Below are 27174 nucleotides of genomic sequence, written 5' to 3' on the forward strand. Positions count from 1 at the left end.
ATCACAAGAATGTTTACTATAGCACTGCTCATAATAGTAAAAAACTGGAAACTTAAATATCCAGTAGTATGGGGTCGACTAGATAACCTGTGGTCATCTTTCTTAAGAAATATTCTGCAGCTTTTCAAAATGTCTCATGGAACAGAATAATAATTAATGACACAGAAAAAGGTTCATCATATGTTAAGAGCAAAAACGTTAATATGAATTAATGTTCTAAAATGTTAACTACAGTTTTTGCTGGGTGGTGGGGTCATGTGTGATTTTTATCATATTCTTATGTTTTTCAGTATTTTATAAATTTTCTCTAAGGTTCATCTATCATTCACATAAATGCATTTTAGAAAATGTTTATTTAAAAATAAATTTTATAATAGTAAATCATAAGAACAGCTGGGTCTAGAGGTGCCTTGGTTATTAGGATTTTCAAGAGACAGCAGGAGTGGGGGAGCCTGAATTTGACCTTGGACCATGTGGCACTGAGCAACACAATCCATAGTGCCCAGCACTTGGAGCCAGGCTGTATATATGTCATATTAACTTTGGACTTCCTTGTCCAGTCATTGGTTTGGCATTTCCAGTACCAGTTGCCTTCCAGTCGATTCTGACTTATGGGACTCTATGTGCTTCAGATTAGAACTGTGCTCCATAGGGTTTTTTTGGCCATGACCTTTCAGAAGCAGATCACCAGGCCTCTTTTCCGAGACAACTCTGGGTGGATTTGAACCGCCAACCTTTTGGTTAGTAGCCGAGTACTTAACCGTGTGCGCCACCCAGGGACCTTGGAGTACACTTGAAATGGGCAGGCATTTGCCTTGTTTCCTATGGTTACTGGTGATGGCAATGGCGTTTCCTGGCCTATTGGTGGCAGAGATGCACTCTACAGTCTCTTCCTCAGTGAGCATGGACTTTATTACTTCCTCTCTTGCTAGGTCCCTCAGTTTGACTCTCAGATGGAGAAACTAGGTAGCTTCCTCAGAAGCACAGCTCCACCTTAGGCTGGCCCCAGTGACTGCAGGGGGCAGGCAAGTACAGGAAAGGTTCAAGACTGCGTCTTCCTTCCATAGGGCATAGGTTAAGGGATTTGCCACAGTCCTTCGGCTGGTAATTGGTGGGGCCAGGCAAAGAAAGGGACCTCAGTTTAAGCAAAGGTAATCCTTCTTTCAAGGAGCCCTGGTGGTGCAGTGGTTAAGGGCTTGGCTGCTAAATGGCAGGTCAACAGTTCGAACCCACCAGCAGCTCTGCAGAAGACCTGGCAATCTGCTCCCATAAAGATTACAGCTTAGGAAACCCCGTGGGGCAGTTCTACTCTGTTACACAGGGTCACTGTGAGTCAGAATCAGTTCAACAGCACACAACAACAATCCTTTCTACAACATAGCAAAGACAAGAGAACTAGATTTAGCAAACAAAATTCCCTCCTTTACTCTTCAAGAGGGTACCCAGTGCTTTCTTTGCAACTGAGAAAAATGACTGGTGTCTGGTTCCTAGTGGTGGGACCTGAGAACGCCAAGGTTGCAGGCATGTGGCCTGAGAGCTGGCCTTGGCCTGCAGATGTGTTGGTTTGGCCAACACAGTGTTCCCAAAATTTCTATATTAGTTGTCAATAAAAATCAAGATATTTCTACCTAAAAAGAGATTTCTTCCAATTCTCTTAGAAACACTGGGTTTATACTCCTATGTAACAAACTGGCTGGGAGAGACCAGCAGCTGCCCCTTTAGGTAGGCCCTTTTTATGCCATTTATGTCACCTGCCTGGTCCTGCAGCTCCTTGAGCAGTAGTCCCTCAGCTGGGCTGAGAATTGCTTGTGAGGACCGTGTTGCACCTGGCATGATGCTAGGCTCTCTGTAAGCTCTCAGAAAACACCAACTGTCTACAGGACATGAAGCCGGCTTACTGATGCAGCAGCTCTGATTGGTGGGCCTTAGTACTAGTCCCTTGTTGAGACATGTGGCTAGGCCTGGGGTTCACTCCTGACCCACTGTGATGGGTTGAATTGTGTCCCCCAAAAGATATGCTGAAGTCCTGACCCCCAGTAACTATGAATGTGACCTTATTTGGAAATAGTATCACTGCAGATGTAATGGGTTAAGATGAGGTCATTAGGGTTGGCCTTAATCTCTATGACTAGGGTCCGTATAAAAAAAGGAGCAGAGACAGAGGGGAGATGGCCATGTGATGCTAGAGGCAGAGATTGGAGTTACGTGGCCACAAGCCAAGGAATGCATGGGGCTACCAGAAGCTGGGAAAAACAAGGAAGGGTCTTTCCCTAGAGCCGCAGAGAGAGAATTTCCCTGCCAACACTGTGAATTTGGACTTCTAGCCTCCAAAACGGTAAGAGGACAAATTCCTGTTGTTTGAAGCCACCCACTTTGTAGTAATTTGTTACAGCAGCCCCAGCAAAGTAAGACACCTGCAAGCCCAGTCAGGGTGCAGCACTGTCCCAGACCATGTTTCCACGCACCATCAAAATGCAACATCCTGCCCATTTTCCTCATCAAAAATTTAGAATGGGAAGCCACACTCTTGAATGCAGTGATGGTCCTGTTGCCTCATGTCCTGTCTCTGGCAGAAGTCAACACGAGATGCTTTATATAGAAACGCATGAGAGCCACACAAAGCACTCCATGGTTTTCCTCCGACTGCCAGAGCTAGAGAACCATGGAACGCTCCTGGCTGTTGCCCCTCCATCACTGTTATCTTAACAGTGGTAGGAAATTTCCCAAGTCTTCCAGGGTTAACAGGGCCAGGGGAGGATGCTCTTCTTACCTGCTGTAGGCATGCTAACATTATACTGAGGTAAAATAAATAGGAAGGCAGTCTTGGCTGTGACCTGCAAAACAAAGGAAAAAAGTCCCAATTTAATTTCTTGGTCACATCATAAGAAACAGGGACCCAACCCCCACCCCTTTCACATCCCAGACCCACAGACCAGTTTTTATTCCATTTTTCTCTAATGACATCCCTTCTATTACCTGTGCTAAAAACAAACAAACAAACAAATGAAACAGTGCTGGTCCCAGGTTGGTATCTAGACTTGGACCCACTGCAGATGGAATAAAACAAGCTCAGCTTGGCAATCTAAGATGGCACGAACTAAGGGGACAAATTTGTTGCCATTCCTTCCTTCCTTCCTTCAAGTATTAAGTTCTGTGCATCCAGCATTGTGGATAACAGAAATGGAGAGAAAATGAGATCATAGCCTTTGAGAAGCTGAGGTTTCCCCCATACGTTGGCTGACTGCACATTGGACAGTGGCCCCGAAAACAAAAACTCAGCTTCAGAAACAGAGAATTCCAGCTGCTACTTTCACATCTATTCTACTGTGGGTCATGGAGCAAGACGTAACACCCCACACTGCTGGTTTGTTTATTTCGAAAGCTGCCTTTAAAATCCTAGTTGTGCTGTGAAAAGACCCTGGTGGTCGCTTGGTTATTAATGGCCAAATCAGGACTGCAGCTGTTCCACCTGCAGGGGAGAGAAATTATAAAGTGTGAGGATTCAAAGCTTGGGCTCCAGAATCGACCACCTGGGTTCAAATGCTGACTCCACCACTTGCCAGCTGTGTAACCGTGAGCAAATAATTGTACACGCCCGAGCCTTAGTTTCCTTTGCCATAAAAACAGTGATGTTTGTAGTACCCCCTCATGGGGTTACCGTGAGAGACTGCACTCAACTGGCCTGGGGTGGCACTGGCTCAGCTGTTAGCAGCTTTTAGAACTCCCCGTGTTTCTGCTGTGCCGCTGGGGGGCGTGAGCGATCATCCACACCATTCTGGGACACGTACAGAGGCCAGGTGAGAAGGTGGCCCAGATTCCCTGCCTTTTCCAGGCCTCTGGACATACGTCATCTATAAAGACCTACTGGCTCTTCTCTGAAAACAGAGGTTTGAAGGATGCACACTTGAATGTGTGGGAAAATACACTCGGCCATGGCAAAAGTGGCACGGAAATGACCAAGTCATGTATTACGGACTCTCATTGTCACTCAAACTTCTCACCTGCCAGCGAGAGCCTACTGACCTCAGCCTGCTCTGTACTCCAGTAGCAAAACTCTTCCCGGCCCCATTATTCTCCATAGGCTGTTATTTACTTTTTGTATGCAGCGATGCTTGAGCCTTCTCATGCATTTGTGCTCTTGTCTTAGATATGTTTTATCAAGCTCAGCAGAAAAAACTCAAATGAAATTATATAAGAACCAGCTCTGGAAAACACAAGCCCTATACAAACATATGGACAGCCTAGTGGCATCGTGGTTAAGAGCTACTACGGCTGCTAACCAAAAGGTTGGCAGTTCGAATCCACCAGGCGCTTCTTGGAAATTCTATGGGGCACTTCTACTCTGTTTTGCAGGGTCGCTAAGAGTCAGAACCAGCTCGTCGGCAACAGATGTGGTTTTTTTTTTTTTTACATTAGACAAAGATAGGGAGTCCTTGGGTGGTACAAATGGTTGATGCGCTTGGCTGCTAACCAAGAGGTTGAAGTTCGAGCCCACCCAGAGGTGCCTTAAAAGAAAGGCCTGGCAATCTACCTCTGAAAAACCAGACATTAAAAATCCTGAGAAGCACAGTTCTACTCTGACACACATAGGACCACCACGAGTGGGAGTCAACTTGACGAGCAACTTTTTTCTTTTAAATACAGATAAACAGGTCTTCCCTTTCCCCACTTCAAAACCATTTTATCTTGGTCCTCAAGACCTTTTTCAGTGTTTCTAACCTATCTTTCTAGTCCGACTGTCTGTGTTTCTTTAGAACAGATGTATTTCATTTCAGCCAAAATGTTCTCCTCACTACTTCTTTTTGAGGGTTTATCCCCTCTCATATTGCATTCTTCTTCCACAATAACTTTCCCATATTCTACTGATCCAAATCCTACTCATGGTTTATAACCCAATTCAATTGCAACCTCCTCCATGAAACTTTCCCTAACTCCTCCAGGGCAGGATCGATTCTTCTGATACAAGCATTCTGTACCATATTTTATTTTATTACCATGTGTATGTTCCTAGTTCTCATCAGGCTATATAACCTTCAAGGCAGGACATATGCTCTCACTTATCCTCATATCCCCTCCCAAGGAACTAACCTAGATGCATAATTAAGTGCTCAACAATGATCAGTTTTTAACCAGGGTGAAATTCTTATAAAATGAACTGTTGGAAAGTGTATAATTCAGCGCATTTGGTACACACAATGTTAAGCAACCACCACCACCTCTACCTAGTTCCAAAACATTTTCATCAACCCAAAAGAAAACCCCATACCCGTTACCCAGTCACTCCCCCATTCCCCTCCTCCAGCCCTGACAATTAGCAATCTGGACTGGACGGCACTGGGTTTTTTTTATTCTATGTCTATGGATTTACCTATTCTGGACAATTCACATAAGCGGACTCATACAATAGCTGCTGTTGAGTAAGATGAAAATTCAAAAGCTGAGTCTGTTCTGGCTTGCTTCATTCAATGGCATTTGCTCTCCCTCTCTAGTGGGAATTGCCCCAGTGCCTCCAATCAAGCCAAGCCATCCTCTCTGTCACCAACAGTCTTCTTTCAGATCCATCCAGTTGTTAAGCCACCTGCTGGGCCCAGCGTGAGTCCAGCTCCCCCACATAGCCCTTCCTGAGCACTCCAGCCTCAGTGACTCTGCCTGTTGACCTCTGCCTGCATTGGTCATCCTTGACCCGACCACACACCTAATTCTATTGTCCTCCATGACTCCTTTTAGGGCAAACCTTGTCTTCCCAAATAGAATGAAATCACTGCAAGAAGAAGCAGGAGAAAAAAGAGAGGAGGAAAGCAGGCAGGCGTGCAGGCAAGAAGACAGTATTTAACAAATGTTGTACCATGCTCTAGGTGCAAACCTCTCATTCAGTGTCAGTCAGGAAATGTGCTCATCTTTTAAGGCCACCGAGTGGACTCTGTGGGGTTTTGGCTGATTAGCATCCATCTCTCCTTTCGAACAGTACACCTCTCCCCAGCTGTGTGTGGAGGGGTCACTTCTGGTGACCTCCTCCCACTCAGAGGACGAAGGGCCCCATGACCAGAGCCCAGCCAATCGATGTCCTCTCCTGGGTCTGGATCTTGGGTGGGAATGAGAGGAAGTCCTGGTCAGTGTCACAGGCCTACCCAGAGTCTCCTGCTGAAGTTTCCTGGCCCAGTCCCTCGAGCGCCTGTGAGTCTCCAGCCTCCCATCAACTGTGTGACAGCCCCTGGACAGACTCCTTAGGTAGGCCAGAGTCCATTTCTAAAATATATTATAATTCAATGTGTAGGGCACTGGTGTTCAACCCTGACTGCAGATGAGAATCACAGGGAGCTTCTGAGATCTCAGAGCCCACGCCACACTCCAGCCAGTTAAAACAAGCCCCTTGGGTATCAGTACATAATCAAGCTCCCCAGGGCACTCCAATGTGTAGCCAAGTGTGAGAATCACTCATACAGAGAGACTGTCCCTAAGGAGCCCCCCTGACGAGAATCTATCTCAGAATCTTGCCTGTGCCCTTCACAGAATTTGTTTTATTTTGACATTACAACTTCAACTGTGTTTATACAACTTGACACAAGGGATTAAAGAGTAAAAAAAATTTTAAAGAGCTACATTCTTATTAAACCAGTTGTCGCTGAGTCAACTCTGACTCAGGCCAACCCCACGTGAGTCAGTGTAGAACAACGCTCCATAGGGTTTTCCATGGCTGATTTTTCGGAAGTGGATCACTAGGCCTTTCTCTGGAGGCACTTACTGGTGGATTCAAATGGACAATTTTTAGATTAGCAACTGACTGGATCAACGATTGCACCACCCTGGTACGCCTATAATTCTATGAAATAATATTTAAATCTGTTTTTAAAACTTTCATTAATGAAATTGTTGTTACAGTATCATATAGACCAAGGAACAAATCTATTCAATTTCAATGTGCATGAAACAATTCCAAGTATAGGTATATGTACAGTGTGTAGATCAACCTTTTGTTGACTAACTCCAAGATATAAATAAGTGGTTATATAATAAAATCTCCCTTATACATACCAGCATTTTTCACTAATATTTCCCACAGGGTTACCCCTAACATTTAGTATTAAAAGCTCAGTCAACTAAAACGAGCTTTGTGTGAGAGTGTATATAAATGCAGAGTATGCGATTAAAAGAAAAAAAAAAACCAAAACTGTTGCCGTCCAGTTGATTCCGACTCATAGCGACACTATAAGACAGAGTAGAACCGCCCTATAGGGTGTCCAAAGAGCAGCTGCTAGTGGTTCCAACTGTTGACCTTTTGGTTAGCAGCTGTAGCTCGCTCTAACTCTTAACTACTGCACCATCAGGGCTCCAGAGTACGTTATCTGGACTACTAAAAGAATAATTCCACTTATACTTTTTTCAAGGAGGATAGACATTTGGTATGTGGGCTCTACACATATTCTTGCCCTTTGTTGGTGGTGGTATTATTTGCCGTTGAGTCGGCTCCAACTCATGATGACCTTATGTATAACAGAACGAAAAAGTTGTCTGGTCCTGTGCCATTTTCATGATCTTTGATGTTAGAGCTCACTGCTGTAGCTATTGTGAGAATCTATCTCAATGAGAGTTTCCCTTGTTTCTGCTGACACTCTGCTTTTCCAAACATGATGTCCTTTTCCAGCAGTTGGTCTTTCCTGATGACATGTCTATAAAGTAAGCAAGCTGAAGTCTTCCCATCCTCGCCTCTAAGGAGCATTCCAGTTTTATTTCTTCTAAGACTGACGTGTTGGAGCCCTAGTGGCGCAGTAGTTAAGTGCTTGGCTGCTAACCAAAAGGTCAGCAGTCTGAATCTACCAGCCGGTCCTTGGAAACCCTATGGGACAGTTCTACTGTGTCCTACAGGGTTGCTATCAGTTGGAATCGACTCAACAGCAATGGGTTTTTTGGTAATGCTGATTTGTTAGTTCTTCTGGCAGTATATAGTATACCCAATATTCTTCACCAACACCAAAATTCAAATTCATCAATCCTTTTTCTGTCTTCTTTTTTTTTTTTTAATTGTGTTTTAGGTGAAAGTTTACAGAGCAAATTAGTTTCTCACTAAGCAACTAATACACACACTGTCTTGTGACTTTGGTTGCCAACCCGTGGCGTGTCAACACTCTCCATTTCTCGACCTTGGGGTCCTCGTTTCCATTCGTCCACCTTTCCTGCCCCTTTCTGCCTTCTCACCCTTGCCCCGGGCTAGTATGCCCACTTAGTCTCACAAACGGTGGAACTACATGTGTTATTGTTTGTTTTATAGGCCTGTCTTATCTTTGGCTGAAAAGTGAACCTCAGGAGTGACTTCAGTGCTGAGTTAAAAGGGTGTCCGGGGGCTATACTCTCAGGATTTCTCCAGTTTGTCAGACCAGTAAGTCTGGTCTTTCTTTTTCTTTGTGAGTTTGTATTTTGTTCTAAATTTTGTTCCTCTGTTATGATCCTTGTCAGAGCAGTCGGTGGTGGTGGTATCATCTAGTTGTGCTGGACTCAGTCTGGTGGAGGCTGTGGTGGTTGTGGTTCATGAGTCCTTTGGACTAATTTTCCCCTTGTATCTTTGGTTTTCTTCTTCTCCCTCCAGACGGGGTGGGACCAGTAGACCCATCTTAGATGGCTGTTCACAAGCTTTTAAGATCCTATAAGCCACTCACGAAAGTAGGATGTAGAACATTTTCTTTATAAACTATGTTATGCTAGTCGAGGTAGATGTTCCTCAAGACCATGGTCCCCAGCCCTCAGCCCAGTAACTCGGTCCCTTAGGGAATTTGGATGTATCTATGAATCTTCTATGACTTTACCTTGGCAAAGTTGTGCTGACTACCCCAGTATTGTGTACTGTCTTACCCTTCACCAAAGTTAGCACTCATCTATTATCTAGTTAGTGTTCTTTCTGTCTTCCTTTTTCATTGTCCAGTTTTTGCATGCCCTGTATATATTAGGGCAAACCTGAATGCCAACTCCACAAGGGCAGAGACTTTTTTTAAACAGCTTTGTTAAGGTATAATTTACATGCTACAAAATTCACCCTTTTAAGTGCACAGTTCTATGAGGTTTATTTTTATTTGTTTTTCAACTCTCTCCTTCACTGGAATATGAGTTCTATGAAAGTGGGGATCTTATTTGCCTTGAATGTCTTCAATCCATATCCTGAAAGTACTGAAAACTCAGAGGCACTCAGAAAATACTTGTTAAATGAATACTGAAACCAGGTAGAAGCACCAGGACTGTACTCAGCTATCTGATCCTCAGCCTGTCATTTACCCACACTTATACTTCTATACTTCTATAGTTGTGTGGATTGGAGCCCTGGTGGTGCAGTGGTTAAGAGGTTGGCGGCTAACCAAAAGGCTGGCAGTTTGAATCCACCAGCTGCTCCTTGAAAACCCTCTGGGGCAGTTCTACTCTATCCTATAGGGTCTCTATGAGTCAGAATCGACTCGACAGCAGCAGGTTTGGTTTTTTGTGGTTTTTTTTTTTTTTTGGTGGCGGGGGGAGGTTATCTGATTCTCAGCCTGCCATTTGCCCACATTTATACTTCTATAGCTGTGTGGACTGACACAGTGGCTGCAACAACAGACTCAAACATTGCAATGATGACGCAGGACTGGGCGTGTTTCGTTCTGTTGTACACAGGGTCACTATGAGTCAGAAGCAACTCAATGGCACCTAGCAACAACAACATGCTTGTGCACACGTCCTATCTGTCCCTGTAGGGTCCATGCCAGTGCTGGGCAAGTAGCAGGTACCTTATACCTACCTCACAGGAGTTACCTCACAGATATCTATTTGATAAACTAATATAAGCAGCTACACTTAGTAACCATGGGTAAATGTTTAACAAATATTTTCCAAACATGATTCCGAACAACAGGATCTAGGACCCTCATTAAGTCCCAAACACTGGATTCCAGTGTTTTTCCACCCCCCACTGTCCTGGTAGCAGCAGAAACCATTCCAAAAATGTACATCTTTTGTTGTAAGCAGTCCTGCCTGCTCCCACTTTACCGTATCTCAGCATCTTAGAGATGAATAGATGAAGAAGTTAAACTGGGGCACAGGGAGATAAAGTGGCTGCCTCACAACCACAGAAGGAAAAAGGCACGATTCAACCCGATTTTTTAAAAATTTGTTCCAAAAACAGATTTAACCAGTAACCAGCTGTTATTGAGCTGACTCTGACTCATGGCAACCCTGTGTGTGTCAGAGGACAAGTATACTCCACAGGGTTTTCAATGGCTGATTTTTCCCAAGTATATCATCAGACCTTTCTTCAGCGGCACCTCTAGGTGGACTCGAACGACCAACTCTCTGGTTAGCAGCTGAGCACATTAACCGTGTGCACCACCCAGGGACTCCAAAAGCAGATTTAGGAGAGACACAATGCAGCACATAAAACAACATAAAATGGAAGTAGAAAAGACTACATATATTTTATATAAACATATAATATATATACAAATTTATATATATTATATATATATTTATATAAATACATAATATATATATTTTATATAAATATATAAAATGCTTCTACATAAAATGGAAGTAGAAAAGAACATACGTATATATGTGTTCTCTTCTACTTCCATTTTATGTTATTTTATGTGCTGCATTGTGTCTCTCCTAAATCTGCTTTTGGAGTCCCTGGAAACTCTATGGGGGCAGTACTATTCTGTCCTACAGGGTCACTATGAGTTGGAATCAACTCAACGGTACTGGGTTTTTTTTTTGGGGGGGGGGGGTGTATATATACATAGAGAGAGAGAGAGAGAGAGACACCCATTGCCATCGAGTTGATTCTGACTCATAGTGATCCTACAGGACAGAGAAGACCTGGCCCATAGGGTTTCCAAGGCTGTAAATCTTTACAGAAGCAGACTACCACGTCTTTCTCCCCCACGGCTGGCAGGTTCGAATCACTGATCTTTCAGTTACCAGCCAAGCATTTAACCCACTGTGCCACCGGGGTTCCACGTGTGTGTGTGTGTATGTATACACACACACACGCACACATTTGTACATATATATACATATACATACACATACATATATATGACAGAGAGAAGGAGCAAAGAATTAGGCTGATACACAAAGATGCATTTCACGAAGTCCAATTCATCGGCTAAAAGTGGCCAGACATATGGCTCTAAGCTTTCCTGCACCCACCTGAAGGAGGAAGGAAGCTCCTAGATTCACCCTGTCCATTAATTTAAAAAAACAAAAAGACTGCCGAAAAATAGCAATTCAACTCCTCCAGCGTAAAAACCATTCTCTGTGCTTTAAAAGACCCCTTTGGCACCTGGAAACTTCACTGCATAAGCCTCTCCTGACCTCAGACCAGGGACAATACCACCAAGCCCCTCTCTGCAAACACTGGCAGAGAGGAGCACAGAAGGCCAAGAAAAGGAGCCTATTAAAAATGTCATTCCAATTATTTTCTATCCCTCTAAGGCTGTTTATTGGAAACATAATTGAGTTTAATAGCATTTTAAATGCCGGGCTCAGTGGGTGAAATGTTAAAAGTGACAACATGCTAATACGCTAATGCCAAGGAAGAACACTAAATATGCAGGAGGCGACACGTTACAAACATATACGCGTGCGCACACACGCGCGCACACACACACACACAGAAAGCTTCATTAAATTTTTTACTCAAACAGGGCACTAAGCACAAAGGCAGTGACACTGAGTGTGCCTGTGTAGCCATAATAAAACCCAAGCTGTTCCACACGCTGTGTTCTATTAGGGAGCGCATGAACCCGAGCTCTTGGTTGCAACTACACCAAGGATATCAGGGAAACAGTCCCGGTTCTGCTGTGGGCCAGCTGGGTGACCTTCCGCAAGTTGTGTTACCTCTCTGGACCTCAGCTGCCTCATCTGTTAACAACAATAATAACAATAATGGTAGTTAATACTGTCGGTGCTGGGCACTGTTGTAAGTGCTTTACATAAATTACCTCATGTAATCCTCAAGGTAACCGTACAAGGCAAGAACTATTAACATTCCCATTTTACAGATAAACATGGACAGGACAAGGCTGATTGAGGTAGTTACAATGGATATCCTGAAAAGGGCCTCTACACCCTCAGCTCCAAAAGCCTATCATTTCCTGCTTCCACTTATTTTTCAAAGCCAAAAACATAGCCTTATGCTGACAACTTGCCAAGAGGCCTTATCAAAAATTTAAAATATTGTTGCTTCTCCACCTTCTACCTCCCCCCCCCCACCACCACTTTGCTTCTTCACCCTGTGAGGACAAAATCTGATTATCATCTGGGTCTAACAGAGCCAGAGAGTGAGACCTCTTGAAGTTGGTGTGTGGGCTGCTGTTGTCATTAGCTGCTATCAAGTAAATTCCAACTCATGGAGACTCCATGTGTGTAGAGTAGAACTGCTCCACAGAGTTTTCAAGACTGTGACCTTTCAGAAGCAGACTGCCAGGCCTTTCTTCCGAGGCACCTCTGGGTGGCTTCGAACTGCCAATCTTTCGGCAAGTAGTTGAGCACTCAACCATTTATGCCACCCAGGCAACCTGGCGTGTGAGCACCAAAGGTAAAAGTGGGGAACTGAGATGAAAGGAGTCTCATTACTTTCCTTTTAGGAATTAAATTCTTCAGTTCAGTTTATTCTGTTTATTTCCTAAGAAATACATGCAAACAGTGGCATGTAGAAGGGGCTACACTGGTAGACTAGCCACTGAGGAAAGACTAGGGTATGAGGGGGCCTTATTTTCACAGAAGCAGCCTTGCTCCAAATTGTTTCTGTCCCTTGAATACCATCACGCCCATTGAAGGGGCTGAAACACGAATAGTCACACATGGTATAACATAATGCTCGTGACTGACAGAGAGGAATCTCATTTTCTTCTTGCTTAGAAGCACAGGTAAAACCAAGTGAAATGTCCTGCTGAGGCTGTAAAGTGAGGAGCTTAAAACGTTCGCTTTTCCCCCAGCTTGGTCAAATGGTCTTGACTCAGGCTTTCCCAAAGTTGATTTTGCATCTTTTTGCTGACGCAGTGGATAGGAAAATTTCAGACAGGAAGGCATTTGAAAGTTACGCCCAATTGGTGGAGAAGAGTTTTTTTTTTTTTTTTTTAAATAAAAGAGTCTTTTAGCCTTTCTCTCCTGGTGCTTGCTCCCTGAGGTTCTTAATGAGAACCTCGTGGGTCCGGCTGGTCACTCACATATGTAATGTAATGCAACACATACTGCCGAGACACGATGTATGCACGGTTGCAGTCCCTATGAATGAAAGTCAAGTACAGCTGACACAAAGATGCTTTTCATTCCGGCTTTCTGAACATCTCTGTTTGGGGTGACCAGAGTCTGGCTGGCGGGGCCTACGGCCTGAAACACAGGGAGCCGAGTTCAGCCAGTGCCTTCCTGTGTGTCTTTTTTGAAGATCTGGGTTTTCTCACCTGAAAAACTGTCTTGATACAAGAATTAGGCAAAGCTAAACAAACCAACACACAACAGATGCTGCACAAGCCTATATTCACCATGTGGAATAGGCTCACTATTAACCGTCATAATCACGGTTTTATATTAGGTTAAAAAATGACAACGTGTATTTTATGAGAAAAACCCATAATCAGAATTGCCACAATAAAATATTACTTGTTTTATTATATTTATCAATTCAAAAGTCTAAACTTGATATAGGGATGAAGAGGAATTTAAAAAGGGTGACTTGAAGAGTTTTAAAAACCTTTGGAGTTGGGCTGTTTAAAAAAGTTGCAAATAAAGATAGAACTTTCCATACTATCCATTGTAATTTGGGAAGTTAATCAAGTACTGAAAAACAGGAGGTGGCCTCGGGACAGCCCTTCCCCCACTTCCTTTGTAAGTACAGCTTAATTACAGCTTCAAGAAGACTGTATACTTAAGCTTGCATAGACTGAACTTAACCTACTATGTGCCTCTTATATATAGCCTTATGTAAAATATATACATTTTCATGAAGTAAATACATTTCTTGTCTGAAGGACTCTCCCAAAAGAGAATCCTGGATCAACATTTCTAATACTTTCACTTGATCACATACTTCTCGTCCCTCCCCGTCTCCCTCCAAAAAGCTTTTTCCCTTATTTGGATAGCACAGCATACTTGTGAACTGTTCCTCACGGAAGCTAAAAACTAAATACAGATGAAGACTTGCTCACACAAAATAACTTCTAAGAATATCCGTGTTCTTAAAACTTATTTCTCCTGCACCAAAGGCAGAGTTTGGATTGCTGGTTATGTTATGGATATTATGAAAACATACACATTGGTTAAGACAAAATATTTTTACTTTTGGCCAAAAGCCACCTGTTCAGATACAATATAATCCTGGAAATAAATTAAAAATCAAAACAGAAAAAACAAAAAACTTTAGATTTTCGGCGCCATGGAGGGTGGATGAACCCCTGAAACTATTGCCCTGAGATAATCTTCAAACCTTAAACCATAAATATTTCCTGAAGTCATCTTAAAATAAAAAAATACTTAGCTTAACTAGTTTAAAAAAAAAAAAAAAAAGCCTGCCTTGAGCATTATGCTTTTTTAAGAACCATCTCAAAAAAAAAAAAAAAAACCCAAACTCACTGCTATCGAGTTGATTCCGACTCATAGCAAGAACTATCTATACAGGATCAAATTGACAACAGCAACTTGAAAGACTGGATAAGTACCTAGCGGGCAGTGAGTTTATGTTAATGGGGGAAGAACAACTTGGAAAGAGAGGGCGAGAACTGAATGGTTGCACAGCTTGAAAAATGTAATCAATGTCACTAAACTGTACATGTAGAACTGGTGAACCAGTGTATGTTCTGCTGTATATCTTGTCAACAACAACAAAATAAATAGAATTTAGCAAAAAGAAAAAGAAAGGGTTTTAGAGTGTAAACTTTTAGGGTGCAAGTGATTTTTGGAGCATAAGATTAGGTAACACTTAGACTTTATTGTAGAAAAGGAATCACCGCACCAGTATATGACAATGTCGTTCTCCCTGTAGTTTTTAAAGAAAGCTATAGCTCCATAAAGGCAGGAAGCACAAAGAGGGGGGATAAGTCTAATTGTTGTAGATGTTTTGGTGACAGCCAGCCACTAACTGTCTGCGATCATCAAGAACGGGTGCCAGGGAAATCATCCCCAAGGAACTTCTGGCATTTCCTGATATTCAGGGGAAAAATAAAAGGATTATTCAGGAGCTCCACAGACATAGGGTAGCCATGTCTTCATGTGCCTTCATTTGCTTGTTTGTGCTTAGAAAGAGAGTAGGCAGAGTGATCTACTGAGATCATTTTTAATTATTTGCTACTTATCTGGAAAAGGAACCCTGGTGGCACAACGGTTAAGCGCCCAGCTGCTAACTGAAGGATCGGCGGTTCAAACTCACACAGTGGCTCCACAGGAGAAAGAGCTGGCGATCTGCTTCCATAAAGATTACAGCCTAGGAAACCCTATGGGGCAGTTCTACTCTTTTATATTGGGTCGCTATGAGTTGGAATCAACTCCACGGCACTCAACAACAACGACCATCTAGAAAGTTTCTGACTCCAAACATCAGTATGTGACCATTGCATCTGCACAGAAGAGCCAGGCATGTGGATTAGAGCTCACTAGAAAAATGAAGCCTGAGTTCAGAGATGCAGCGAAGTGAGCCATCTACGGGAGCCATAAACCAGGCCTGTCAGCAGCGCTGACGGATGGTTCTCACAGGAAGCTTTCAGATTCCTTTAAGTATTTGTGGAGAGGACATAAACAGGGGCCCTAGCCCAGAGGTGTTTGAACTGATGCGGAAATGGGCCTGGAGGGCAAACATACAACCTTAAAAAAAGCCATTTCTGTAGGAATTTTAGATTTGTAATCTCTGTTGTCCCAGATTCCACACAGCCTACTCCACTGGGGGGTGTGTCATGAAAGAGATTAAGTGATGGGTCCCAGCGAGTTAGCCCCTGGCAGGATTCTATAGCTTTACTCTTTTATACACCAAGGTCAGGCCAGGGAGCTCAGCCATGTGCATCCTGATTCTGCATCACCCTGATTTCCTAGCCTGCTCTGTGTTACACCAATGCATCTGCTCCCATGAGACGCACGCTCTAACTACGTTTGGGGCCAGCATCGATCCACTGTGCTTGAGTTTACAAAGACCTGCCAAGGACTACAAGCACAAGGCCACCTGATAAGTGGAATTTAACGATGAATGTTTGATTTAGGTGAATGAAACTCAGGCCAACAGGTTAATGAAGAAAACACATCCGGCACTCAAACATCCCTGTTCATGAGCAAATGATATTCACAAGGGGATAGTCTGAACTGTCTTCAAAGTGGAGATGGAAAGTAACAACTTAAAATGCAAGAGTTCCCAGAAAAAAACATGCTACAGATGAACAGAAAATACAAATCTAACCCCAAAGGCATGGCCTGAGGTAAACACTATCCAGACTCAGCCACAAACCAGTCCCTCCTTACCTCTCAACTGAATAAACACAATCTGGGCAAAGGGGGATGTTTAGAATAGATGGCTTATTTCAAGATTTCACACATACACACACTTAGAGCTTTACAGACATTACTTTAAAAAACCTCATTTTGCTAACTTGGAAGTAGTATTTTAAATACTATCTAACAAGCTGAAATCTGAGTTTTCCTTGAGGTGTTCCAACATAGGGACTCAGTATTTTTCCCCAGCCCAACCAGGCTCCATCAGTCTCTCAGCGCTCAGGGGGTCTGACTGTGACCTCAAAAAAAAAATAGCAGTAGCCCAGGAAGAAAACCAAACACCAGAAGGAGAGGCTGGACCCTGATCTGAACTTACAGATGGTCCTCAGAGGTCGACGGGAAGCTTTAGTCACCCTCATGCTTGCTGATGTATCCAGGCCTCAGAGCAAGGTTTAGGGAGCCAGATGTCCCCCAACCTGGGCCCAGTCAGCACCTCTATTTTGGGGTGAGATGGGGTGTGTGTATATGTGTGTGTGTGTGTACACAAAAAGGAACAGAAACTGCCTGGAACACCAATGACCTTATTAGGCTTTCGCCAAAAAATCAGTTGCCGTCAAGGTGATTCTGACTCACAGCAAGCAACCCTGTAGGACAGAGCAGAACTTCTCCATAGCATTTCCAAGGAGTAGCTGGTGGATTTGAACTTTTGGTTAGCAGCCAAGCTCTTAACCGCTGTACCACCAGGGCTCCAGAAACACTGATAATCTCTCTACAAGACAATCACATAGTGAGAGGCTAAGGAGGGAAGACAGAGACACACACAAAGTGGGGGGGAAGAGAGGAAAGGCTCTCCTTGCAAGGCCTTGGAGGAGAGGTACAGGGAGGGCGAACACGGTTCTGTTCCTTTTGCTCTTCCAGCCACTGCGATACCTCCCTGCACACACACCCTGATGCAGGAACCAAGGCCTTGTCAAGTGGAAGGCCGGTTAACTAACTGCCCACGAGAGCAGTTTCTGCCATGTCCCCCTGGTGAGGCACTAGGACAGCTGACAGATTGATCCTCCTATAAACACCAGAGGCGCTGACTGGCGCTCCAGAGCTCCCACAAGGTGACCTCGCCTTGCCTTCCCAAGCTTTTACCCCTCAATTCCTAGACACCATCCCAGGCAGGAAAGGAACCATCCCAATTTGCAGCAAAAATTAGTATGCAAAAGACTATTTACAATACAACAAAATCCTCACCATAAGAGGTTCTGTACAGGAGGGTGGGGTGACCAGTTAATATGCTCAGCTGCTAACTGAAAGGTTGGAAGTTTGAATACATCCAGAGGCACCTTGGAAGAAATGCCTGGCAATCTACTTCCAAAAAATCAGCCACTGAAAACCTTATGGAGCATAGTTCTTCTACTCTGACACACATGGGGTCATCATGAGTCAGAGTCAACTTGATGGCAGCTAACAACAGGAGGTTCAAGAGACCGGAGAAGGGGCCCCTGACTGGGATTTAGGCCGCCCTGCCCATAGAAAACTTTACCAACAATAATCTGCATAACCTGTATCCTGAAGGGATGGACAGGAGAAAAGGAGGCAGGAAGGGGGCTGCGAGCAGAGGCAACCACACGTGCAGAGGTAGAGAAGTAGGAGAAACATACTCTCAGGGGAAATGAACAGCTTGTGTGTAGAAGGTGGGGGTACCACAGAGATGCAGCTGGAAGACTGTCAGGAACAGGTCCTGTGAAGGGCTCTTTATAGCAGGTATGAGAACTGGACTTTATCCTGTACGTGGGAGGTAGTGGCTTATGATTTTTAAGCAGGGGATAACACAATGAGGTTTCCATTGTGGACAGCTCATCCACTCACAGTGCAGAGAAAGGCCTGAAGAAGTGGAGGTAAGCCAGGCAGCATGGACACCAGTTAGGAGGCTACTGAAAGAAGGGACAACACAGGCCTGAACGAAGCTCATGAAAACAGACAGCCACAGATATCAGGAAGTATTGAGCACTTTTCAGAAGACTCACTGGCGGAATAAATTCAGGAGAGGGCATGGTCAGCAGTGTGCTCAGCTCTTGTTCAGGAAACACACACAGACACACGTTTAATTTATATAAAATGCTACACTCCCACTCTCAGCAGTAGCGATGCTGTTGTTTCTAGCTGCCGTGGAGTCAGCCCCTGACGCACGGTGCCCCATGCACAACTGAACAAAATGCTGCCCGGTCCTGTGCCATCCCATGAGCAGTTACAGATTGGACCATTATGATCCACAGGGTTTTCATGGGCTGATTAGAAGTAGGTCACCAGGCCTTTCTTCTTAGTCCATCTTAGTCTGGAAGTGCCACTAAAACCTATTCAGGAAGGTAGTGACTTCGCCTTCACTCATTTCTCAAGAGGAGAGGCAGGACCACCTGGGTAGATTTATAAGAGGGTGACTGTTCTGTGAGTTCCCAGGGGAGAGCTGTTAGGGTGCTGGCCAGCCTGCTGGCCATCTGGCTTCTTATCAGTCTATCAGCCCCAGAGAGGGCCTTTACTGCCTCTGGATGGACTGATCAGATTCGGAATCAGAACCCAGAGACAGGCAGATAAACCTAGAACCCACATTCTTAGGTGGACAGTGATTACCACTACAGTCACAGGGTCATTCTGGGGACTTCCTCCTAGATCTCACAGCAGCCACACCGGATTTCCTCAGGAGATGTACCATGGAAAATATTAGAAATGTGTGTGTGTGTGTACACAAAGCTGGCTGCTAAGACACTTTCATATCCCAGAAACATAAGTCTTCGTTTAGATTGTCTGTAGACAAGCAGTATTAAAAAAAATCTTTTTAATCAATTCATCAATCACAAAATAATTATTGAGCACATGATCTTGGCAAGACATGATGCTACAAGAGATGCAAAAATTCTAAAACCCACTTCCTTCCCTTAATGGCTTAATCAAAGACCAAAATCAGGAGCTAGGCTATTAAAAAAAAAAAAAAAATTAATCTAGTTCAATTCCCTCATTTTAGAAAAGATAAAACTAACCACCCGTTATTGAACATTTACTGCAAGCAGGCACTTTATTTGATTACCTCATGTGATCCCAAACAACTCTACAAGAAACAATGGCAACTGATGTGTGAAATGCTATTAAATGCCAGGCACTGTGCTTAACACCCAACAGGGATTACCTCATTTAATCTTCAACTACAGAAGGAACCGCTACCACCACCACTACTATACCATGACTACAACCACCACTACTTACTGAGCTTATACCGTGTGCCAGGAACTCCTCAAACACTTACAAAAACTATCGCATGTAATCACCCCAGGTAAAGAAAATGAAGCTCAGACAGCTTAAGAAGCTTGTCCAAAGACCCACAGCTAATAAAACCCAGAAGCGAGATTTGAAGCCAAGGCCCATCTGCCGGTGGGATCTTGGCTCTTAGCCACTATGCTACCTGAACAGTGTGTCTAAAAACTAATTAACAAAACAAGACTTTGATGCATGGAGAGTCAGTTAAGACAAGAAAAAACGTCATAAGTCAGGGCGTGATTAGGCAAAGGACAAGTGGAGGCTCTTTTCCTTTTTCAAGGGCAGAGACCATATCTCCATTCATTTTTCTTCTGAATCCATCTTAGTCTGGAAGCTCCGCTGAAAGCTGTTCAGCATCATAGCAAAGTAGTGACTTTACCGTCTCTATACATTTCTCAAGAAGAGAGGCAGGGCCACCTGGGTGGATTTATAACAGGATGTCTTTGGCAGAAAGGAGAGAGTCAATAAATATCAGTTAAGTGCTCTGGATTTGAAGGAGATTTATGGATAGGAACAAGCCAGGAAGAATTCTGGGAAGGGGTGAGCTAAGCCAGAAAGATGTACAGAGAGTGGATAAGCAGAGTGGAGCAGTAAGGGTTGGAATAGAATCATCATGATGCTGAGAAAGTACAGAAGGCTTGGTGATGGAACAGTTTAGCTTAACACAGTCATGGCGGCTTTGGAGGACCATCCACTGTACAGGCTACCTTTTAGATCTCAGCTGTCTCTATTTATTTCAAACAAACTGGCCTAAAATGGAAAAAGGAAAGGAAATGTGGCACTAAGAAGCCTTAAAGCCTTTATTCACTGATCGATTGATTCATTCGTTTATTCTAAAAGTACTGGGCCCCAAAGTTAACCTTTTTTTCTGCTGAGTTTCTTAATTCCAGCAAGGTGCACGTTTCCAACCTTGCTTCCCCAAATGATTTAAGAAAGACAAAGAAATAGTTGCTTCCCTCAAAGGGAGGCAGTATTGTAATGTAAAAATTCAAGTCCTTTCCTGTCACAAAACTCTAAATACTATCTTATATTTTACAATTTACCAATTAAAATTATCACTTACCTAATGAACAAGTGAGTTCATGCTATACGAAACCGTTAAGTAATTTCCTGTTGGATACAGATATTCAAAGACCAGGGGTAACTGGACAAGGTGATTAGAATTCCTTTTATGGTACATTGGAAACTCCTCTTGGTTCCTGAGGGCCGGGTGAGCAAAGCACTGGGGCAAAGGAAGGAAATGGGTTTAAGTGGTACTTGAATGTTATCCGAACTAGCCACAAAAGATGGGAGTGGAGACATGTAATGTGCAGCTACTTTAAGAAGCAATAGTGATCCTTGGTCTCACCAGAAATCAGGGCAATAAGTAGCTTAAAGTAGATGTGCTACATTATTTGGCCTATTACAATCAAGAAATATCTGTCCAAAAATCCTGTTGTCAAGAGTTGGTAGTATTTCAGGAACATCAGTTTAGCCTGTCTACCCTTTCCTATTGCCTGTTGGTGTATATGAAGCCGGATTCAACCAGGAGGTAGAGAAGAATCTGGATATTCTCCATCTGCCCCTCCAGGTTCATTCTCCATCCTACCCTCTGTCTCAGGGCAGAGAGCTGATGTCTTTATGGAGTGCATCAACGGGCTTGTTTAGCCTCTGACTTCAGGTTCAATTCTGCAGGAGATAAGAGGGCAAGAGGAGGGTGTTCCTGGTTCTCTCCCTGCTGAGCAGTTTTGGAGTAGCTGCTATCCTCTGCCAAAGGTCCCAGCCCCTCTCTGTCAGCCACAGCTCTCACTGGCATTCCCTCTCCCTCTCTGTCTTAGTCCTGTATCCACTCCACTTCCTGCGCCTGCAGGCTCTGGGGTATCTCCACACTTTTGCAAGCCCTTATCTGTTTCCCTTGATCCTACCCCAACCCTAGAAAATAATGCCTTCATTAGCCATTCCTCAATTACCCCATCTGTTTCCTGTCAGGACCCTGGCTGAGGGGACTCTGACTCATATAGGTATGCTCCTCAAATAAAAATCTTAATACTAACACAACATCACAGTAATTAGCCTCGGTACAACCACTGGCAATAGCACATTTTAAACTAGCAAAATTCTCTTCCTGAAATACATTTATGCTGATATTATTCCTCATGAAACCAGTGGGAGGCAGACATACAACCACACTCTTTGGGCCACCTAAGTTCCCAGTGACCAGAGGTATTGACAACCAACACTGTCCATTCTTTGTGCAGGACACGTCCCTGGACTAGCTTCTCAAGCTCTGATGAACACAAACCACAACTATGAATCAGCATCCACCTGCCTGAGTGTTTCAGGGAGGCCTTTACTGAGGAAAGAAAAGCTGCAGTTTTGACTCCCAGCCCTGGCTTCATGAATAATACTCAAAGACATAGCTTTAATTAACGATTTGCCTTAGAAAAAAAGGTCTAGAGATCTACAAACGAAAAATTAGCCATCGAAAACACCACAGAGTACAGTTCTACCCTGATACAGGGTCACCATGAATGAGTCACCTCAACAGCAACTGGTATGAATGGGAACTGGCTGTATACTGATGAATAGTAACGTCCTGTTGGTTCTGACAAATAACGCCTGTTTTAATAGCTGATCTACTCCAGTCAGGAAGTCAAAGAATCTTTACCTTTCTGTGCTCAAAGTGCTACATAAAGGGTTGCCTGGATGGCAGGGATTAGCCAGGGAATCCCTAGACCACTACCACCTTTTTCACAAAGGGATTCTTTTCCCTCTGATTTTTTCAGGACAAAGCAGGAGCTGCAGGAGGGTAGGCATGATGGGGTGGAGAACAAGGGAGGAGGGCAAGTCTGCAAACAAATGGGCCACTTATCTCCGGGATGTCTTTCTACCTTTTCCTACATCTGAGTAGCTTGGGGGCAAGTTGTCTGCCAAGCTTCCCCGCCTGCCCTTGTAAACACTCTGGCACCAGCTGGGGTTTGGAATCTGCTGAGTCTCTGCCAGCTGGCGACCTGGAGATGGGTCAGATTAAAGGAATGCGTAATGAGTTAGGGGGAGGGAGACAGAGGCTGTATTTACACAGAGGGAGTCTTCAGGGGTCAGTAAGGCACTGGCCAAAGGGGGCTCTGAAAGGGAAAAAACACGCAGGGAAGAGGGAGGAGGTTTCAATGGGCCCAAGCACCCGTCCCACCCAAATGGCCAAATGCTGTTATGTTCATTTTTATTTTTTCCTCTTTCAAAAACTGACTTCTTTGTCCCTGCCTGGGTCCCCCTTCAGCATCTCCCAAACTAATTACATACAGCCCTTTGAAAGGTTCGCAGCTGGCCGCTGGAGAAGGCTCAGCATGATCAGACAACAAGGACACTCGATCCCCTGTGATCCCAATTTGGAAACGTTAACACGGAAACCCAAGCTGCACGCTGACAAGCAGGCCCTCAGCCACGTTAGGCCCCAGACTGAAGCTGGGCGGAGGGAGTGGAGGGACACAGACAACCCTCACTCCTGGCCAGCCATACTGGTCTCCAGTCTTAAAGAGGGACTTCGGGCTCCCCCTGCAAAGCCCAAAGGGCAAGGGCTCAGAGGAGAAAGCTCACTGGACAGGACCAGCGGGCTACTCAGGTCCTTCTACTACCCTGCAGAGGGCATGAGGGGCAAGAACAAATGAAATCAAAAGTTCTGCTGGGTATCTATCTGGTGGCCACACCTGCTTGGAAAGCCACCTGCAGCCTCACAGAAGCACGTGCAGGTATCTATACCTATATATAGTAGTACATATATATATTACTAAAAGGAGGAAGCAGGTGGCATGGAATGGCAGAGAGAAAAAAAAGCACTGTGAGGTGGCAGGAGACAGGCCCCCCCCAGGCAGCTGAGCCACACCCGATTTGCAGCCTCAGGCTACTCCTACCCTCTCACTAAGCCTCTGTTTTCTTCTCTTTTAAAGAGTGTTCACCAAAGTCCTTCTGCTTACACGGGTTCTTCCACACACATCTCTTCTTGCTGCCTTGGAAATCCCTGCCGAAGCAGCCACCTCGATTCCAGTGACACTCAAACCTACTGTTGCTACTCAGATGGTTCTCCTTGAGGTGGCCCTGCATCTTTGCCTAAATGTAGCAAGTCATCAACTCCCATTTGACATGCAAAAATCAAATTTAGTGTCTTTATTCCAAAAGCTGGTGTCAAAAGACATCCCTGTATTTGTTCATATCGCAGGCTACAGTCAAGGACTCCCCACTTTCCCTTATAGCCACCTATTAGCTTTTCCTTTATTATTTCATTAAATTCGTAATTTCCAGTCCTACTATAGAGCTTCACATCCTCATCTCTGCCTCGGTCCTCAAGTCTCCACCCGCCGACCCCGATCTATCTTAGACAGAACAGCCAGACTAAACTTTATAATACAGCGATATATCTATAGCTGTCTATCATTAGATACTCCCTTCTATGGCTGCCTGCTGCTTAAAAGATAATGTCTAACTCTTTAATCTCATGTTTCTGATTCTCCTTCCCTTGATTATCACAACTCCCCAAAGAGTGTAACAACCCTATGTTTCTTAAAGGATATTCTGAGGGATGTTATTCCATGAAATATCCCAAGGTCAACAAACACGTTTGGTGTAGATATGGAATACACATTACTACTATTTTAAAGGCTCTGAAAAGTCCCGCAGTAAAGAAGCCTGTTTAGCCTAATATTTCCCAAGCTTTGGCCTCGAACACTTTGGTTGCATTGTTGTTATTATTAGCTGATGTGAAGTTGGCCCCCAACTCATGGCAACCCCATGCACAACAGAATCAGGCTGTTGTAATCTGGGTTTTCATTGGCTGATTTTTCAAAAGTAGATTGTCAAGCCTTTCTTCCTAATCTGTCTTAGTCTGGAAGTGCCACTGAAACCTGCTCAGCATCATACAACAAGCGTGCCTCCACTGAGAGACAGGTGGTGGCTGCACATGAAGTGTACTGACAGGAAACTGAGCTCAGCTCTCCCACATGGAAGGTGAGAATTTTACCGCTGAACCACCACTGCCCCATTTTGTTGCATTCCACCCGTTGACCGCTTTCTTCATCTCTCTGGATGCCTTTCTTTGCTTAGAATGGCCTCTGTTCTGCCTTCCATTTGTTCCTCTGCCCTGACTTTCCTTCGAGAGCTAGCTCTGGTCTCATTCTTCTGGAAGCCTTTTCCGCCATCCTACCTTCAGCCCCATGGCCACTTCCTTCCCTCACACCTGAAGTACTCGCTGCCTGTACTTCATTGTTGAATAGTAGAGCATAACGGTTAAAAGCCTGGATTCTGAATTCAGAAAAACCTGTGTTAAATTTTTGATTCTGCCCCTCACTGAGTCTGAAATGGAGTTGTTAAGCTTGCTCGGTGTAGGAGAAATAACAGAATCTATCAGAGAGGATTGTTGAGGGTATTAGTGGAATTATTAGGTCAAGTCTAGCACAGGGCCCAGCTCATAATGGGTATTCAATAAGTAACAATTAGCCATTTTTCTTATTTTTGTCATTGCATAGTCATTTATCATTTTCTGTGTATCATCTAGATGGGAAGGCCCTGTAAGTCCCAGGGCTACACACTGTGCCCTGCACATATTGTATCAACGACAGCTGTATCTCCCACAAGATAGCAGGAAAAAGCATACCTTGGGCAGGGAGGTAGAGCCATCAGCCCTAGTCTATGGGCACCGAACAGAGTGGCTTTTGGGCTGCACTCCAACAGTTCTTCATGGTCAGCAAGTCCTGTAACTTCACAGAAGCCCCTGAACGATACTATCCAGCCCTGCTACCCATTACCTCTTTGCTTACTATGCCCCACAAAGGTGGTGGAAGCCCTTTGGGAAACAGCGTCTAGATTCTCACCCATTTCCACAGACCCACAATCTGGCAACAAGGGCTGCTGTGTTGGGGTTTAAACTTTAAAATTTCAATTGCTGTTTTAAAAGCTTAAATTTTCATCTCAGGCCATTTCATTCATGTGACTTGTTCAATTAATATCTGGAATGAAGAAGTTTCATTTCTACTTCTAGTCAATCTTGAGTTTTTGTTTTTAGTTTTTTTCTTGATGCTTTTTGGTTTAAATACTTCCATTTTCAACCTCTGAGCCATTCTTCAAAAGACTTCTGAAAAGCTAAGCTTGTATTTAAAGTAGCTGGGAATGACATCTTTAAGATCAAGGGGCCAGGCTTATCCTTCCAGGACCCCTTAGCTGTTCTATTGACAACTGCCCCTTCTGGTCACGCTCTCTCTGTCGCACATACCCCTACCTCCACCTCCGGCCCCCAGCTCATTCCTCTCCGTTCTACCCATTCACCCTTCCTGCTCTCCTCCAAGCAACGAACTGTCCCCAGTCCAAACATCCTATCTTTTATTTCCAAAGTGAAAACAGCTTTATCTTTTTTCATCAAAATGATATACATTCACTGAAAAAAGAAAAAAAAAAAATATATATATATATATATATATACAGTAGATACAATCATGGAGAAAAAGTAAAATTAGTTGGAATTCTACCACACAGAGAAAACAACTGATAATATTTTGATGATCATCTTTATGGATATCTTTTTATAAAAATAAACTCAGATTTTACAGAAAAAGACCCATATCCAATATGGAATTGTGTAATCTGCCTTTTTAAAATGCACAGCCATGTTTTGGACATCATTCTTTGTCGTCAAATATAGATTTACGTCACCATTTTAAATTGATCTAACCTATCACTTACTGGTAGGCATTTAGGAAAAACTTCATCTTTTAAAAATGCGAACGTCTCAATATTTGAATATAATTTTGAGTGAGGAAAAAAACTCAGAATTCAGTCATGCAATTGTATTATAGCCATGAGAAACCAGTGTTTGTGCATAAGAACAGAGCAGAAATTAAATCAGTTGTATTAAGTGGAATAGTTTGAGGAAGTCTGTTTATAAAAGTGATATTTAAACAGCAAAGAAAGTCCTAGAACAAGAAGAACTCTTAATACGCAAAATTCCTATTATTAAAAAAAAAAAAAGCTTCACTATTAAATATTTGAAGCAGCTGATCTCCATTTAATTTAATCTCATAGTTTTCTTCCGGGTGGGAAAGGGAAACAGCAGTATTGACGCCATGTGACCTTCGAGAAGGGGAAAAGGTAAATGGTAATTCCAGGGCATGAGGCACTTTAGGGACGGCATTCATGGGCAGAGCCAAGGACTCAGGGCTCGGCCTCAGGCAGGCTGGAGAGAAGAGGGCCAGAGGCCACCAAGGAAAAAAACAAACCAAACCAAACCCGTTGCCATCAAGTCAATATCGTCTCATAGTAACCCTATAGGACAGAGTAGAACTGCCCCACAGGGTTTCCAAGGAGCATCTGGTGGATTCAAACTGTCACCGTTTCAGTTAGCCGCCAAGCTCTTAACCACTGGGCCACCAAGGAGAAGCCCTCAGCAAATTGACTCAACCTGCACATTTCTTTAAGGTCTTGGAG

The 27174-nt window shown here is 43.8% G+C and overlaps 1 protein-coding gene across 2 annotated transcripts in view; it reads right to left on the minus strand.

Moving 5' to 3' along the window:
• TRAM2 (translocation associated membrane protein 2) overlaps positions 1-27174 on the minus strand; it is an 87504-nt gene that overhangs the window by 36164 nt on the left and 24166 nt on the right. For both annotated transcript variants that reach the window (XM_064287354.1, XM_003404435.3), the window contains exon 2: positions 2771-2834. In XM_064287354.1, coding sequence (XP_064143424.1) covers positions 2771-2834 — 64 coding nt within the window. The remainder of the gene's footprint in view (positions 1-2770; positions 2835-27174) is intronic.

This window comes from Loxodonta africana, chromosome 1, assembly GCF_030014295.1.
Source record: "Loxodonta africana isolate mLoxAfr1 chromosome 1, mLoxAfr1.hap2, whole genome shotgun sequence".
Lineage (NCBI taxonomy): Eukaryota > Metazoa > Chordata > Mammalia > Proboscidea > Elephantidae > Loxodonta > Loxodonta africana.